Source organism: Aristolochia californica, unplaced genomic scaffold (assembly GCF_029961685.1).
Source record: "Aristolochia californica isolate CCGP_79_NKW_82.1479 unplaced genomic scaffold, dmAriCali1.0.hap1 SCAF_5, whole genome shotgun sequence".
Classification (NCBI taxonomy): domain Eukaryota; kingdom Viridiplantae; phylum Streptophyta; class Magnoliopsida; order Piperales; family Aristolochiaceae; genus Aristolochia; species Aristolochia californica.
Window position 1 is genome coordinate 5645550 of NW_027182214.1, and position 18444 is coordinate 5663993.

Below are 18444 nucleotides of genomic sequence, written 5' to 3' on the forward strand. Positions count from 1 at the left end.
TCTTGGAACAAGTCTGTTACTTTCGGATTCCCATGTCTACTCCTGGTTTGCATGATACAGAATTGTTACACATTGATCCCTTTTTATCTGATGAGCCCCATGATGACGAGTTAATGACTCACCATCCGTCCACTGATTCACCCCTCCGTCCGGAGGTTTCCTCTAGTCTACCTTCACAACAGTCACATGCAGGCACTGACTTACCGTCTCCCATGGTGTCTCTCCCTCTCGACTCTCTGGACTCTGGTGATCCACATCTTGCCACCCCTCGCGTTTCCACTCGTGTCCGACGTCCCCCTCAGAGGTATTGTCCATCTTCATATTTGTTCTCTTCCCCCGATTTGACCTTTTGGTCGAAGATTCGAGCCTAAGTCATACAAGGAAGCTGCATCCGATGCAAATTGGCAACAAGCCATTTAATGATGAGCTCACTGCCCTGCACCAAATAGGTACCTGGGAGTTGGTTCAACTTCCTCCAGGTAAGCATGCTATTGGTTGTAAATGGATTTTCAAAATCAAAGCTCAATCTGATGGAACACTTGAGCGATACAAAGCTCAGTTAGTTGCTAAAGGATTCTCACAAACTAAAGGCTTTGATTATGATGAGACTTTTGCTCCTGTTGCTCAAATGAAGACCATTCGTACCTTGATTTCTATTGCAGCAGTTCAAAAATGGCATCATCAACTGGATATTAAAAATGCTTTTTTAATTGGTGATTTGACCGAGGAGGTATATATGCGGCCACACCAGGCCTTCCTCATCCTGTTGGTTATGTTTGTCGTCTTCGACGGGCTTTATATGGTCTCAAACAGGCTCCTCGCGCTTGGTTTGTGAAGTTCAGTTCCTCCATGATTCATCTTGGCTTTGTTGCTTCAAACTATGATTCTGCCATGTTCATTCGTAAAAGTGTTGTGGGGCATATTGTGGTCCTTCTATATGTTGATGATATGATTGTGACTGGTGATGATGAAGATGACATTGCAAACCTTAAACAACAACTTCATTCTCTCTTTGAAATGAAGGATCTTGGATATTTACGGTATTTTTTGGGTATTGAAGTTGCCTATTCTCCAGAAGGTTATATTTTGTCTCAATCAAAATACATCTCTGAAGTGATCAGTCGAGCAGGATTGACAGATGATCGGATTATGGACTCTCCCATTGAAGTCAATCATCGCCTTAGCTCTACAGATGGTGAATTGTTGTCTGATGTTACCCGATACAGAGAGGTAGTTGGGTCCCTGGTTTACTTGATGGTCACCTGTCCTAATATTACCTATGTTGTTCATGTGGTTAGTCAGTTTGCTTCTGCCTCTCGTACCACTCATTGGACAGTTGTTCTCCGTATCTTACGTTACTTACGTGGCACTGTGCATCATGGCTTACTTTTGTCTTCCACCTCTGATTTGGTTCCCACTGGTTATTTTGATGCTGGTTGGGCTGGTGATCCGACAGATCGAAAATCGACTACTGGGTATTGTATCTTCCTTGGTAATTCTTTGGTGGCTTGGAAGAGTACGAAACAATCCATTGTCTCTCGCTCTTCTGCCGAGGTAGAATATCGGGCTATGGCAACCACTACTGTTGAGTTAATTTGATTTCGCCGCTTACTTGAAGAACTTGGTTTTCCTCAACTATTTGCTACCCCTATGTTTTGTGATAATCAAAGTACCATTCAGATTGTCAAGAATCCTGTTTTTCATTAGCGTACGAAGCATATTGAGATTGATTGTCATTTTGTGCGGCATCACTATTTACATGGCTCTCTCACCTTGCCCCATATTTCCTCCACATCTCAACTTGTTGATGTCTTCACCAAATCGCATACAACTCCTTGTTTTCATCATCTCATAAGCAAACTTATGGTACTTGCCCCTTTATAAGTTTGAAGGGGGGTGTTAATGTCAATATGTGTATGTAAAGGGGCATACTTGTCTTTTTCGTTTGTCCAAGGGTATACTTGTAAATTCCCCTTTTCCTCTTCATTTTCGAATAGGGTTTCTGATGAACCCATTAGCTACTTTATATTTTTCGAGATTCTGAGTTTCATAAGGAAAAACTCTCTGAAATCAGAGAGATTTACATGATTTGTTTAAAATACAATTATTTAAACATGTTTCAAAATAATAAATAATTTTAACATGTTTTTAATTTATAAATAATTTTTATAAATATTTAGTTACTTAACATAATTTATCAATATAAATGATAAAAATTAATTAATTTTACAATATCCGCATTTTTAGTTTTTTAATAGCCGAATTCTCTCTCACAAATTTGAAATCAAATAAATTGTTAAAATCCTAAATTTATATAAATAAAAAAGAGGTTATTTTACATAAAGTTACTATGATAGATTTAATTTTTATAAGATAAACTAAGATAAATTTTAACTTTTTTAAACTAATAAATAAATATATTAAATTTAGATTTTTTAATTTAATTAAATATATAAATTAAGAGTACCGAGAGTTCTTTCTAGCGTACGAAAGTGTTAATTCATAAAAGCACTTTGAATCAAAAGGCACATGCAGATAAAAATAAAATCTTTGTTTATTTTAGATAGTTTAATTTGTTTAAAATAAAATAATTTTAACATGTTTCAAATTAAGAAATAATATTAACATGTTTTTAATTTATTAATAATTTTTATAAATAATTAGTTACTTAACATAATTTATCAATATAAATGATAAAAATTACTTATTCTTATAATACCCGTATTTTTAATTTTTTCATAGCTAAATTCTCTCTCACAAATTTGAAATCAAATAAATTGTTAAAATCCTTAATTTATCTAAATAAAAAAATCGTTATTTTACATAAAATTACTCTAATAAATTTATTTAACATAAAATAAACTAAGTTAAATTTAAAATTTTTTAAACTAATAAATAAATTTATTAAATTAAGATTTTTTAATTTAATTAAATATATAAATTAAGAGTACCGAGAGTTCTCTCTAGCGTACGAAAGCGTAAAATTCACAAAAGCACTTTGAATCAAAAGGCACATGCAGATAAAAATAAAATCTTAGTTTATTTTAGATAGTTGCATTTGTTTAAAATAAAATTTTTTTAACATGTTTTTAACTTCTATCAGTAAATAGAGTACTAAAGAGATCTAATGAAATGGCCCCGTCTAGTTTGCTTCTGTCCTGAGATGCATCAACATAAGTCCAGACATATCTTATACACTGATTAATAACTGATTTCCAGGAAAGCAGATGAAGGGACTCACCAACAACATGTTTTGTCATATTTTCACCCTATGCTTCTTCTTTACTGCATTTACTTCATGGCTGCTTGTGTATTGGGAGTGGATGTAGGTTTCTATAAATTTGTTGCCCGTCAGGAGACTAAGAAGAGATGTAAATTAGTTTATATTTTTCTTATATCAAAGGTAGAAGACGATTATTAACCCTAAAACCTGTCCAAAAACCTAAAGTACAACACTAGAAATTGAATCAAAATGGACACCAGAATTAATCGACATATCTTGCACAAATTAAAACTTGTATAGGTACTGGGAAAGATTAATCTTGCTGACTAATAACTTGTGGGCAGTCCTCTTCTACATAATTGCACATTTTATTTATTTTATTCACTTTAGGTCTAACAAATAAAGATTAATTAATCTCTATGCATTTCTTAGTAGTAGTGCTGACGTGTCTAGGCAATACATATATCACTGCAGTGTCTATATATTCATTAACTGGTTGACCAGAAGAAATCATGTAGCCATCCTTGAATTTCATGGATTTGGCACGATGGGCACCTCACCATCGCAGTTGTAAAAAATTGACGTTTTTCTCATTTCAGACGTGTTAGAAAATATACCATAAATTGCTGAAAAGATAGGAGATAGAGTTTCCATCATCCGGACATCAAACTTGACAAATGGTTAATTAGTGGTTGCATTAGTCTAGAAAAACAAATGTCATTCTAAAGTAAACCAAGGGTCATATTGTTATTTCGTTAAAACCTTTTTATTTTGAAAGACTATATATCTATCTATTTCTAGCTATATATCCATATTGTCTAATCTAATATATACGTTAATGGAGCAGGGGTCAAGTTTTTCTCAGAAACTAGCTGAGATGGCAAATGCTAGTTTAAATATAATATTCAAAATCATAAATTTATTTAAATAAAAAGAGGGTATTTTATACCATAGTTTTATTTAACTAAGCAAAAATATTTTTTAAAATTTTTTAATAAATAAATAATAAAAAATAAATATTATTTATTTTATTAAATAAATAAAAATAAAACGATTAAACAAATATTTAATTTTTTTATGATATCCAAATGTTAATAAAAATTTTACTTTAAAATATCTAAATTCTAACTCAAAAAATAGTCATTAAAAATAAAGAATTTATAACCCCGAGATTTTATTTTTATCTAAACATAACAACCTTAGGATCCAGATTTTATCAGCAAGGAAAGGAAATAATGGCTAAAATACGAATATCGTTAATAGTCGAAACCGTTGTATTTCAAAACCATTGTGTCTGTTAGGACAACAAAGATGATAATTGCGTTGTCGTGACCTGGATTCAATTTATGCCTCAAGATTACGATTACAACCCTGAGATTATAAGTTATTTTACAGAAAATGACTCTGATAGATTTAATTTTTATAAGATAAACTAAGATAAATTTTAACTTTTATAAACTAATAAATAAATATATTAAATTAAAATTTTTTAATTTAATTAAATATATAAATTAAAAATACCGAGAGTTCTCTCTAGCGTACGAAAGCGTAAAATTCACAAAAGCACTTTGAATCAAAAGGCACATGCAGATAAAAATAAAATCTTAGTTTATTTTAGATAGTTTGATTTGTTTAAAATAAAATAATTTTAACATGTTTTAAATTTATTAATAATTTTTATAAATAATTAGTTATTTAACATAATTAATCAATATAAATGAAAAAAAAAATCTTAATTTTATAATATCCGTATTTTTAATTTTTTAATAACTAAATTCTCTCTCACAAATTTGAAATCAAATATATTGTTAAAATCCTTAATTTATATAAATAAAAAAATATTGTTAAAATTACTTAATTTACTAGGTGCAGCTAATATCATTAAGAGTATATGACCATCTTCGGCGCTCGTCCACACAATTAATCTTAGGATTTCACTGTGAATAGTTAGTGAAAGAACCCAAAAGTCTCCAAGAAATGGTAAATGCAGATGGTTTCTACTTATTTAAACAGACCTTTCTCAAGATTCAATCCCCCATCATTTCGTATTAAAGGGTAAGAAGCACTGGTTAGCAATTCTTCCTTCCTTGAATTAACTTCTTAAGCTCAATATTTTTAACATCTATCAGTAAATAGAGTACTAAAGAGATCTAATGAAATGGCCCCGTCTAGTTTGCTTCTGTCCTGAGATGCATCAACATAAGTCCAGACATATCTTATACACTGATTAATAACTGATTTCCAGGAAAGCAGATGAAGGGACTCACCAACAACATGTTTTGTCATAATCTTTCATGGAGAGTCAGTGAGTATACTGTATTAAGTGATATTGACTTCAGTAGAGACACTCCAGCAACCATTCGATGCAAATATAAGTTTGTCAAAGTATAATATGTGAGAACCAAGGAGTGCAGCTACTGTACCTTGGTTGGCGCTGTTGTGTGTTGGCAACTTGGCACTGTCTTTCGTCTTGACACAGTTCTTGCTGCTTTGAGCCTGTTTGTACAGTGGTCCATGTCCATCATTACTGGTTTCTCCATTTACTATCACACCATCCAGTCCAACTGTTATTTCATTGGATCCGCAGCTCTCCTTTTCTTCTCCTCCCACATCATCTTTCTTCTTGGTATTGAATGAAGCTTGATGACTGTAGTGAGTTGCTTCTTAGATCTTCAACAGAGGATTCTGGCTGGCAGGTTGCCATCCACCTCTCTAACCAGCTCCATCCCCAAGTTGGGTTGCCTGGAGTCTGATTGGGCTTGTTTCTTTTTGGATGTACAGGTTCTTAGCTGTCAACAAGTAGAACATTTGGATACTTGAGTCTTTACTCTGAACATACAGGAATTAGAGTCGATAAGTCGAAAATAAACAGATCAGTGTCCTTGAGAAACCTAGACTTACCTGTTGTGAAAATGCATAAGCCAATGCTATCTCACGCCTTGTTGTTGCCTCCTGCCTGTGTTGGATTCTTAACTTTGCTATATTGCTACTCACTGTGCTGTCGTTCCATTCTTCCTTTGCATGGCATCATTCAAGGTGAACAATTTTTCTAAAAATTCAATTTTCTTTTCGTTCATTTGTTTTTGACAATCACGCTAGTCTGAGTTGAAATACCAATTCCAAACAAGTTATATAATTCTATCAGCTTTCAAGTATTTTACCATCTGCTATTCTGGGCCTTAAATCTATTAGATTGAACTAACTCTTACTCAACTGGTCATCTTCTCCTACCTGTTAATTTATTACGTATTGGATATAAATAAAAAAATTCTATTAGACAGAACTATTCGATGGAGACAATTCCAAGTTATGGCTACTTCTAGAGTGGCAATTTCAAAAGTACCATCAGCTTACCTATCGGCAGTTCCTATCTGTTAGATCCCAATATATGTGTTGACAACTTGTTTATATGCCTACTACAGAAATCAGATTTCTCATTTCCTAGTATGATTGCTTATGTTATGAGTTCACTTCAATTTACCCAAGTATTATTTAAGAGGAATAGAGACTGAACTTTTCATAATTAAATGATAGTTTTACATGTGGTTCGACAAAATTTTGATGTCATACTATGAAATATACATGCAGAACTTTCCCTTTAAGGTCTCAAGCAGGCAGTGTAGTTTCAATTTACATGTACATGTCAGTTTCAAGTGAGAAGAGTTGGCATGTGTAATACCTTCTGCTTGGAGATTTGGGTTTTGGACTTCTGATGTACTCGAGGATGAAAAGGGGCAGTTTCATGTATTTTTCAGTTGAAGCACCAGTTTCGACTTCAACTGATGTGCCTCCAGACTCGGTGAATGGTTTGCTTTCTTCACTACTCTCCCTTTTACAGAACCTTCTGGTTTCTTGGAACTGACGCCTGGCCTGATAGAAAGACAGCAGCAAAATGGCTTTTCAGAATCACCCAAGTAAAGTCACTAAAAAGAAACCCTTGACTTGAAAATCCAACAAGATCAGTTAGCCTCATTGTGGATAGGTGAAACTCTGAAAGTCTTGAGTCAGCCACTTCTTAAGGGCATGCCTCTTGATGTTAGACCATCAGAATTTCTTTTCCAAGAGGCTATTTCTTTCAGCATGACTGTCAACCAATTGCCCAATTTAAGAATCATGCTGCATAATTTCTATTGGATTACATCATTTATGATGCTAATACCTAGATGGCTTTTGTAGCTACTAGTAGATACAATGTTTAGGAAGCATAAGCAAACCAGAATGCCGACTGGATAACTATAGCTGCATCATCTTTCTGTGAGCATCATGCTTGGTTGACGTCTTCTCTTTCTGTAATTTGTTCTTCATAAGATTCAGACTGTATTTCTTGATGAATTTCTTCATCCTTTATTGGCTCTGTTGTGAGTTGCCTCGGAACTCCTTACAGAAGCAGAATCCTCCCCTGCAAGAACTGAATTTACTTCGTCCACTCCCAACTCTTCTTGTCCATCGCAATGCTCTTAATCTGCTAAAATCAAATAAATATCACTCTATTTAACATAAAAATGTGCCAAGTAACAAAGTCTACAATGTCAGAAAATCTTCAGTCATATGAAGACAAAAACTACAGAAACAGGACAAATGCTCCAAAAGTTCGGTATAGACCTCACAGTTAGAAACAGCCGGAAGATTAAATTCTTGACTCATTTTCGTAAGATTTACCGGGCAAAACTACACAAAAATGCGACTCTTCTTACAGCCATACGGTTTAACTTGCTGAAACCGTTGTATTTCAAAACCGTTGTGTCTGTTAGGACAGCAAAGATGATAATTACCTGGATTCAGTTTATGCCCCGAGATTACGATTACAACCCTGAGATTATTAAAACCAAATCTCTTGTGCAAGATCCCGTCAGTTATTATCCGGATTTTATCAACGGTTTCAAGCTACTGCAAGACAACTCATTTCCTACTGCCTTCCTAGATTTTTTATCACACAAAATATATGAAATAAACGGTAAAGAAATCAGTTGATCTGCTATGTTATTTCTTTAACAGAGAGAAATTTTCAGCGAGAGCAGAGAAAGAAAAAAAGTTAAAGAATGGGGATGGGAAAGAGAAAGCTGGAGATGAAGAAGATTGAGAATCGACAAGCTTTGCAAGTCACCTTCTCCAAGCGGAAGAAGGGACTGTTCAAGAAAGCTGAGCAACTCTCCCTTCTAACCGGCGCTTCCGTCTTCGTCGTTGCCTTCTCTCCCGCCGGCAGGCCCTTTGTCTTCGGAGACGAGGGTTTGTTGCAGCGCTATCTCGAAGGCGAGACGAACATCCCAAAGGCGGTGGAAGACGAAGATCCCTTTGTCTCCTTGGACAACATCGACTTGGAGCAATGCACCCTTGATGAGCTCGAGCTTTTGATCGCCAATATGCAGGAGGAAGAAGCCACGATACTGGAGCTCGCGGACGAATCGAATGCGACCATGCCGGCCTCTGGGCAGCAGTTGACGTTGGAGGCTGCACCTGCTGCTGTAATTGACGGAGTGGAGGCTACCCAACTGCATCAGGATCTTGAGATATTTCTTATGGACACCGAAGAAGAAGGAAATACCTCGTCCGAGATTTCGCTACCATCGGAAGATTTCTTTAATGATTTGCCGCCACTGGATGTCTCCGACGAAGATTTCTTTAATGATTTGCCGCCACTGGATGTCTCCGACTACTACCTGGATTCATTCCTGCGTTGATGTTGGGTTTTTTTAATTTTTATACTGTTTGGTTGCTCGCCATTTCTGGGTTCTGGCACTGTATTTCTGGTGTTTCACACGTTTGGTTTTTTATTATGTAGAGAGATGATTCTAATTAATTGACTCCCAAAACTCTCTTTGGGATTGAATAATAATTCTTGCTCATTTTCACCCTATGCTTCTTCTTTACTGTATTTACTTCATGGCTGCTTGTGTATTGGGAGTGGATGTAGGTTTCTATAAATTTGTTGCCCGTCAGGAGACTAAGAAGAGATGTAAATTAGTTTATATTTTTCTTATATCAAAGGTAGAAGACGATTATTAACCCTAAAACCTGTCCAAAAACCTAAAGTACAACACTAGAAATTGAATCAAAATGGACACCAGAATTAATCGACATATCTTGCACAAATTAAAACTTGTATAGGTACTGGGAAAGATTAATCTTGCTGACTAATAACTTGTGGGCAGTCCTCTTCTACATAATTGCACATTTTATTTATTTTATTCACTTTAGGTCTAACAAATAAAGATTAATTAATCTCTATGCATTTCTTAGTAGTAGTGCTGACGTGTCTAGGCAATACATGTATCACTGCAGTGTCTATATATTCATTAACTGGTTGACCAGAAGAAATCATGTAGCCATCCTTGAATTTCATGGATTTGGCACGATGGGCACCTCACCATCGCAGTTGTAAAAAATTGACGTTTTTCTCATTTCAGACGTGTTAGAAAATATACCATAAATTGCTGAAAAGATAGGAGATAGAGTTTCCATCATCCGGACATCAAACTTGACAAATGGTTAATTAGTGGTTGCATTAGTCTAGAAAAACAAATGTCGTTCTAAACATATTGTTATTTCATTAAAAAAATTTTATTTTGAAAGACTATATATCTATCTATTTCTAGCTATATATCCATATTATCTAATCTAATATATACGTTAATGGAACAGGGGTCAAGTTTTCCTCATAAACTAGCCGAGATGGCAAATGCTCCCTGCCCCCTCAACCTCTTAAACAAACGAGAGTCGAAAGATAAGAGGAAGAGAAACTCGTAGAGAAAATCGATATCGTTAGATGGAAATCCATATTTTGGCACTATCTTCCTCCAAGAATCTCGATGCATGTCCAAAGGTGAATGAGGACTTTTACAATAGAACGCTCTATGGAGGAGCAAATGAAGATAAAGACATCTCATGATATCAGTAATCCTCAATCCCCTTTAATTTTGGTAGCATATGCCAAATATTTTGCTAGCTCCTAGGATTTTTTCGATCGAGGCGTGCAATCAAGCAAGCTCGTGCAATTCGATTTTTGCCTAACTGATAGATGCTATATTCTGACATGAGAACTAAGTTAATTATAATAGAATAACCTTTATAATTGTGTTATATTTCATTGTTTCAAGGTTTATTTCTTCCTGAAATACTTTTTATAGATTTAATTATGGAATTTCAGGAGAATTATGGTGGAGAAGGAGATATTTACCAAAATGCCCTTAGTAAAATGGAGATGATTTTTGGGTCAAATCGTTTTAAAATAAACAAGATGGTATTTAAAGCAAAAGTGGGGCATCGAAAGAGGAGGTCAAAAGGGGACTCGAGAGGGGAGCGTGAAAGGAAAATAGAAACAGAGTATCGAAAAACAGAGGAGCACCGTCGACCGAAACAGGGGAGGTCCCGAGAGGAGTTCCCCACCGCCGTTCGCCGGGCCAATAGCTTTTGCCGCGCCACCGTCGTCCACCACCGTCCACCGCCGTCCAGCAACCGAGAACAAACCCAAGGAGAGCTCGAGAGAGTCTCCGTCGAGGTGAGTTCGACAATAGTCGCTCGCCAGGCCGAGAAGAGATCCGAGAGGGCTTCTCCGGTGCAACTTTCGCTTTCTGACCATCCTTCGGCGTCGGTTACGTATTTCCGACCATTCCCGGAGCTATTCCGACTCCAACCGAGACTCGAGAGAGCCGGTTAGAGAACGTCAGCTCTGTTTCGCTCTTCGCCGGACGTTCCCTCCATCCGTCGGCTTCCAACCTTCGTCGCCGGCGTTGTCTCCACCTCCGGCCACTCACTCTTGCCAACCTGAAGCCATTGATTTCTGGAAATTGCAGCACCCGTGAGAACGAGTTGCTGCCCGAGCGAGAGGAGGAAGAAGGGGAGTAATTCATCATTATTGAATTTAATTTTTCATATAGTTTGAACTTAGGTTTTGAATGTTAATTGAATCTGATTTGATAATTAAGGTTTATTTAAGATTTGTTTTCTTGATATTTGATTAAATTAGCTAATTAAGGTAAGATTATAATTGAGGTTGAATTTTGGTATTTTAATCCGATTTCTGTCTTTAACTCTAGGCGCCCGAGAGGGGCTAGATGCAAGGATTGAGAATCCGGATTCGTGGTTACGTGGCGCTCGAGAGAGGCACGAATCACGATAAAATCCAAAGTTGATAATTTTAGCATCATCACAATAGGAAATTGATTCTCTGCATTCTATTGTAATCCGATCTTAGTCATTAACTCTAGGCGCCCGAGAGGGGCTAGACGCAAGGATTGAGAAATCGGATTCGTGATTATGTGGCGCTCGAGAGAGGCACAAATCACGGTAAAATCCAGAGTTGACGTTTCTTGTTGTGCAAGTAGTTAATTAGATTATTGTTTGATAATTTAGGATATAATTAGTGTTTAGTTCAAATTAATTCATCATATTTGGTTAGGCTAGTTGACTGAAGAATACACAAAATTCAATCCTCCCTGTGGATATGACCCTCGCTTACCGCTAAATTACATGAACGATTCGTACGCTTGCGAGGTATTAAAGCCGATGTAACTAAATTCTACATCAAGTTTTTGGCGCCGTTGCCGGGGAGGCACGTATTAAGTGTATTTCTTTGTTCTCCATGGTCTTAGGTTAGATTTATTTTTATTTTATTTTATTATTTTATTATTTTATTATTTTATTATTTTTATTTTTATTTTTATTTTTATTTTTATTTTTTATTTTTTATTTTTTATTTTTTTTTGCTTTCATAATTTTAGCTTGGTAATTTTTTTTTTATGGAATTATTTTTATTTCTTCTAGTTAGTTCATATTTTTAGTAGTGAGTTTGTTAGCTTAATTTGATAGTTCGTTTTGTTTCTTTTTGTGTTTTTATGCACGGGCGCCGCTCCCTAGGTGGACCATTAGCTCCCTTTGTTGAAAAGGTAGAACAGATTTGTAGGAAAACACCCGAAGTCAAAGTAGGAGCTACCATGGCCAATCAGGGTGAACCATTACAGTTACCTGCGGTAGGGAAGCTAAGATCCAGGTGGTCTGGTCCATTTGAGGTCACACAGATGTTTCCTCATGGCGCTATTGAGATCCGCAATCACGGAAACGGGTCGGTCTTCAAAGTTAACAGTCAGAGGCTCAAACCGTATCTTGAGAATTCATCTTGAATGCGTCAGAGTCTTGCTTACGACTATAAACTTAGCACATTGTGGGCAATCCCCACGTTTCTATCCCTTTGTACATTAAAGTTTTATTTTTTTTATTTTTTTTATTTTTTTGGTTTATTCATACTCTCTTGCCGGCTGAGAGCATAAATGGTTCCGGTAGTCGATGACCAGACTTTTGGTCCCTAATTTGAGAGGTCTGTACCCAAACAACAGTTCTGGGATTGACCAGTTCGATCTTGAAGTATTGAATGAAAACCTTATGGTGAGTAACTTAAGGACTTGTGTTCAGCGCGTGATTCCTGCTGCCTTCAGTGGCCATTCACACGAAGATTTCTTCAAAAGTGTGATGTGGGATAGCGGTTTCATCTACGGATGATTACCTACGGGTACGGCTGATACGAGTAAACCTTCTTCGAGGGAGACTATGTATCATTCCTAGGGGTCTTTATTGACTTTTCGGTATTATTGTTGATGACCAAACACATATGGTCCCACCTATGGATTTAGGAGCCCTGAGGGAGCTTAACCCTCACCCTGTTGGAGTATAACTAGCTAAGTTGTTATTTTTTTTATTTTTTTTATTTTTTTATTTTTTTATTTTTTTATTTTTGTAGTCGTTATAGTGTTTTAACTTTTCCCCATTGAGGACAATGTCAGGTTTAGGTTTGGGGGGGGGGGGGGGGGAGGAGAAACGACTCTTTTATGTCTTAGCAATAATTTTCTTTTGATTTCTGTTCCCGGTTTTCAAATTACTCCTCTTAGTATGTGGTTAACATTAGTAGAGTTAAAATAAGTTGTTCAAATTTGTTTCAAAAATTTTCGTAAATTTGTGTAGAATATGCCTATTAGAAATCTGATATCATTTGTTGTGATTCATGAGAATTCAGTGGGATAACTTACTATTGCATTAGACTTGGCACTTAGTTGCAAAAGAGAACATGTAAATCTAGTGTTGATCTATGTTAGTCTGAATAGTCTTGTATGCCTGTTTGAACTCAATCTTTTTTATACCTCAGTGAAATTCCTTGTTGTAACGTATGAATGCAAATGGAAATGCTCTTGCTTGCAAAAGACAGATAACTTCAGAAACAACCTGGGTAAACCCAGGGACATGCATGGAAACAGTCGGTTACTTAAAAATGAGTGCATGTGCAGTGAAGACGAATACAAAATGGTGGTAATACCAAAAGTATTCAGTGAAACAAAAAATTTACGCTGGTAATAGCGTAAAATGGTTTTAAATCTGGAAGCAATGAGTTTCCTTAACTTTGATGATGAATTATTTGAAAGAAGTTGCACGTCAAGACTGAAATTGGTATATTTCTTCTGTGAGATTGTTAGACAACAGGCTTACTCTACTATTTTCTCTTAATTGTGATGTGACCAGGATTTTATTGTTACTTGTTGCCTCTTTGTTCTGTTGAAGTAATAGTTTATGGGTCACATTGGTTCAAGTGGAGTAACAATGAGTGTATTTGGATTGATAATAGACTATATTTTACACAGGTTTTCAAATTTCGCAAGATCTCATATGATTTTCAGATATTTTACGATACTAAGTGTTAGTCATATGCTAATGAGGAGTAAATGTTCTTCATTTTTTCTTTTTATATTATTGATTTAGATGAATTTTGTGGGTAAATTCCATGCAAACCCTCACGAGACATAACTCGTCCACTACTGCAGAGTAGGGGTTTAACGGCTTGTTGCATGTGCTAAATGCAATCGTGCTCCCTACGAAAGTGGCATTTTGTTTTCCTAGGCTTAATTTTGGTTCGATTGTTATTTCGCTAGGGACTAGCAAGATTTAGGTTTGGGAGTGTGATAGATGCTATATTCTGACATGAGAACTAAGTTAATTATAATAGAATAACCTTTATAATTGTGTTATAGGTGGTTATTTATCGGTTTTCAAATGAAATGAGCATTTATTGAATTTGGCATTAATCACTATCGATATTGCATATTTTTCTCTCCTGAATTATATTTCATTGTTTTTAAGGTTTATTTCTTCCTGAAATGCTTTTTATAGATTTAATTATGGAATTTCAGGAGAATTATGGTGGAGAAGGAGATATTTACCAAAATGCCCTTAGTGAAATGGAGATGATTTTTAGGTCAAATCGTTTTAAAATAAACAAGATGGTATTTAAAGCAAAAGGGGGGCGTCGAAAGAGGAGATCGAAAGGGGACCTGAGAGGGGAGCGTGAAAGGAAAACAGAAACAGAGTATCGAAAAACAGAGGAGCACCGTCGACCGAAATAGGGAGGACCCAAGAGGAGTTCCCCACCGCCGTTCGCCGGGCCAATAGCTTTCACCGCGCCACCGTCGTCCACCGCCGTCCAGCAACCGAGAACAAACCCGAGGAGTGCTCGAGAGAGTCTCCGTCGAGGTGAGTTCGACAATAGTCACTCGCCAGGCCGACAAGAGATCCGAGAGGGCTTCTTCGGTGCAACTTCCGCTTTCCGACCATCCTCCGGCGTCGGTTACGTATTACCGACCATTCCCGGAGCTAGTTATACTCCAACAGGGTGAGGGTTAAGCTCCCTCAGGGCTCCTAAATCCATAGGTGGGACCATATGTGTTTGGTCATCAACAATAATACTGAAAAGTCAATAAAGACCCCCAGGAATGATACATAGTCTCCCTCGAAGAAGGTTTACTCGTATCAGCCGTACCCGTAGGTAATCATCCGTAGATGAAACCGCTATCCCACATCACACTTTTGAAGAAATCTTCGTGTGAATGGCCACTGAAGGCAGCAGGAATCACGCGCTGAACACAAGTCCTTAAGTTACTCACCATAAGGTTTTCATTCAATACTTCAAGATCGAACTGGTCAATCCCAGAACTGTTGTTTGAGTACAGACCTCTCAAATTAGGGACCAAAAGTCTGGTCATCGACTACCGGAACCATTTATGCTCTCAGCCGGCAAGAGAGTATGAATAAACCAAAAAAATAAAAAAATAAAAAAAATAAAACTTTAATGTACAAAGGGATAGAAACGTGGGGATTGCCCACAATGTGCTAAGTTTATAGTCGTAAGCAAGACTCTGACGCATTCAAGATGAATTCTCAAGATACGGTTTGAGCCTCTGACTGTTAACTTTGAAGACCGACCCGTTTCCGTGATTGCGGATCTCAATAGCGCCATGAGGAAACATCTGTGTGACCTCAAATGGACCAGACCACCTGGAACTTAGCTTCCCTACCGCAGGTAACTGTAATGGTTCACCCTGATTGGCCATGGTAGCTCCTACTTTGACTTCGGGTGTTTTCCTACAAATCTGTTTTACCTTTTCAACAAAGGGAGCTAATGGTCCACCTAGGGAGCGGCGCCCGTGCATAAAAACACAAAAAGAAACAAAACGAACTATCAAATTAAGCTAACAAACTCACTACTAAAAATATGAACTAACTAGAAGAAATAAAAATAATTCCATAAAAAAAAATCATCAAGCTAAAATTATGAAAGCAAAAAAAAATAAAAAATAAAAAATAAAAATAAAAATAAAAATAAAAATAAAAATAATAAAATAACAAAATAATAAAATAATAAAATAAAATAAAAATAAATCTAACCTAAGACCATGGAGAACAAAGAAATACACTTAATACGTGCCTCCCCGGCAACGGCGCCAAAAACTTGATGTAGAATTTAGTTACATCGGCTTTAATACCTCGCAAGCGTACGAATCGTTCATGTAATTTAGCGGTAAGCGAGGGTCATATCCACAGGGAGGATTGAATTTTGTGTATTCTTCAGTCAACTAGCCTAACCAAATATGATGAATTAATTTGAACTAAACACTAATTATATCCTAAATTATCAAACAATAATCTAATTAACTACTTGCACAACAAGAAACGTCAACTCTGGATTTTACCGTGATTTGTGCCTCTCTCGAGCGCCACATAATCACGAATCCGATTTCTCAATCCTTGCGTCTAGCCCCTCTCGGGCGCCTAGAGTTAATGACAGATTACAATAGAATGCAGAGAATCAATTTCCTATTGTGATGATGCTAAAATTATCAACTTTGGATTTTATCGTGATTCGTGCCTCTCTCGAGCGCCACGTAACCACGAATCTGGATTCTCAATCCTTGCATCTAGCCCCTCTCGGGCGCCTAGAGTTAAAGACAGAAATCGGATTAAAATACCAAAATCCAACCTCAATTATAATCTTACCTTAATTAGCTAATTTAATCAAATATCAAGAAAACAAATCTTAAATAAACCTTAATTATCAAATCAGATTCAATTAACATTCAAAACCTAAGTTCAAACTATATGAAAAATTAAATTCAATAATGACGAATTACTCCCCTTCTTCCTCCTCTCGCTCGGGCAGCAACTCGTTCTCACGGGTGCTGTAATTTCCAGAAATCAATGGCTTCAGGTTGGCAAGAGTGAGTGGCCGGAGGTGGAGACGACGCCGGCGACGAAGGTTGGAAGCCGACAGATGGAGGGAACATCCGGCGAAGAGCGAAATAGAGCTGACGTTCTCTAACCGGCTCTCTCGAGTCTCGGTTGGAGTCGGAATAGCTCCGGGAATGGTCGGAAATACGTAATCGACGCCGGAGGATGGTCAGAAAGCGGAAGTTGCACCGGAGAAGCCCTCTCGGATCTCTTCTCGGCCTGGCGAGCGACTATTGTCGAACTCACCTCGACGGAGACTCTCTCGAGCTCTCCTCGGGTTTGTTCTCGGTTGCTGGACGGCGGTGGACGGTGGTGAACCACAGTGGCGCGGCGAAAGCTATTGGCCCGGCGAACGGCGGTGGGGAACTCCTCTCGGGACCTCCCCTGTTTCGGTCGACGGTGCTCCTCTGTTTTTCGATACTCTGTTTCTATTTTCCTTTCACGCTCCCCTCTCGGGTCCCCCCTCTCGAGTCCCCTTTTGACCTCCTCTTTCGACGCCCCACTTTTGCTTTAAATACCATCTTGTTTATTTTAAAACGATTTGACCTAAAAATCATCTCCATTTCACTAAGGGCATTTTGGTAAATATCTCCTTCTCCACCATAATTCTCCTGAAATTCCATAATTAAATCTATAAAAAGCATTTCAGGAAGAAATAAACCTTGAACCAATGAAATATAACACAATTATAAAGGTTATTCTATTATAATTAACTTAGTTCTCATGTCAGAATATAGCATCTATCAGTTAGGCAAAAATCGAATTGCACGAGCTTGCTTGATTGCACGCCTCGATCGAAAAAATCCTAGCAGCTAGCAAAATATTTGGCATATGCTACCAGAATTAAAGGGGATTGAGGATTACTGATATCATGAGATGTCTTTATCTTCATTTGCTCCTCCATAGAGCGTTCTACTGTAAAAGTCCTCATTCACCTTTGGACATGCATCGAGATTCTTGGAGGAAGATAGTGCCAAAATATGGATTTCCATCTAACAATATCGATTTTCTCTACGAGTTTCTCTTCCTCTTATCTTTCGACTCTCGTTTGTTTAAGAGGTTGAGGGGGCAGGGAGCATTTGCCATCTCGGCTAGTTTATGAGGAAAACTTGACCCTGTTCCATTAACGTATATATTAGATTAGATAATATGGATATATAGCTAGAAATAGATAGATATATAGTCTTTCAAAATAAAATTTTTTTAATGAAATAACAATATGTTTAGAATGACATTTGTTTTTCTAGACTAATGCAACCACTAATTAACCATTTGTCAAGTTTGATGTCCGGATGATGGAAACTCTATCTCCTATATTTTCAGCAATTTATGGTATATTTTCTAACACGTCTGAAATGAGAAAAACGTCAATTTTTTACAACTGCGATGGTGAGGTGCCCATCGTGCCAAATCCATGAAATTCAAGGATGGCTACATGATTTCTTCTGGTCAACCAGTTAATGAATACATAGACACTGCAGTGATACATGTATTGCCTAGATACGCAGCACTACTACTAAGAAATGCATAGAGATTAATTAATCTTTATTTGTTAGACCTAAAGTGAATAAAATAAATAAAATGTGCAATTATGTAGAAGAGGACTGCCCACAAGTTATTAGTCAGCAAGATTAATCTTTCCCAGTACCTATACAAGTTTTAATTTGTGCAAGATATGTCGA

At 36.8% G+C, this 18444-nt stretch overlaps 2 protein-coding genes and 1 pseudogene across 2 annotated transcripts; 2 read left to right on the forward strand and 1 right to left on the reverse strand.

The window, feature by feature from the left end:
• Positions 1-849: 849 nt before the first annotated feature.
• Positions 850-1599, forward strand: LOC137965141 (uncharacterized mitochondrial protein AtMg00810-like). Its single transcript, XM_068811533.1, has one exon. The coding sequence runs from the start codon at positions 850-852 to the stop codon at positions 1597-1599; it is 750 nt and encodes a 249-aa protein (XP_068667634.1).
• A 3798-nt stretch (positions 1600-5397) lies between these two features.
• LOC137965142 (protein IQ-DOMAIN 33-like) lies at positions 5398-7123 on the reverse strand (annotated as a pseudogene).
• A 1139-nt stretch (positions 7124-8262) lies between these two features.
• On the forward strand, positions 8263-8901 carry LOC137965143 (agamous-like MADS-box protein AGL70). The gene has a single exon (XM_068811534.1). The coding sequence runs from the start codon at positions 8263-8265 to the stop codon at positions 8899-8901; it is 639 nt and encodes a 212-aa protein (XP_068667635.1).
• Positions 8902-18444: the final 9543 nt, after the last annotated feature.

Excerpts from the sequence above, each read along its gene's own strand:
- LOC137965141 (XM_068811533.1), top strand. The coding sequence starts at position 850 with ATGATTCATCTTGGCTTTGTTGCTTCAAACTATGATTCTGCCATGTTC.
- LOC137965143 (XM_068811534.1), top strand. The coding sequence starts at position 8,263 with ATGGGGATGGGAAAGAGAAAGCTGGAGATGAAGAAGATTGAGAATCGA.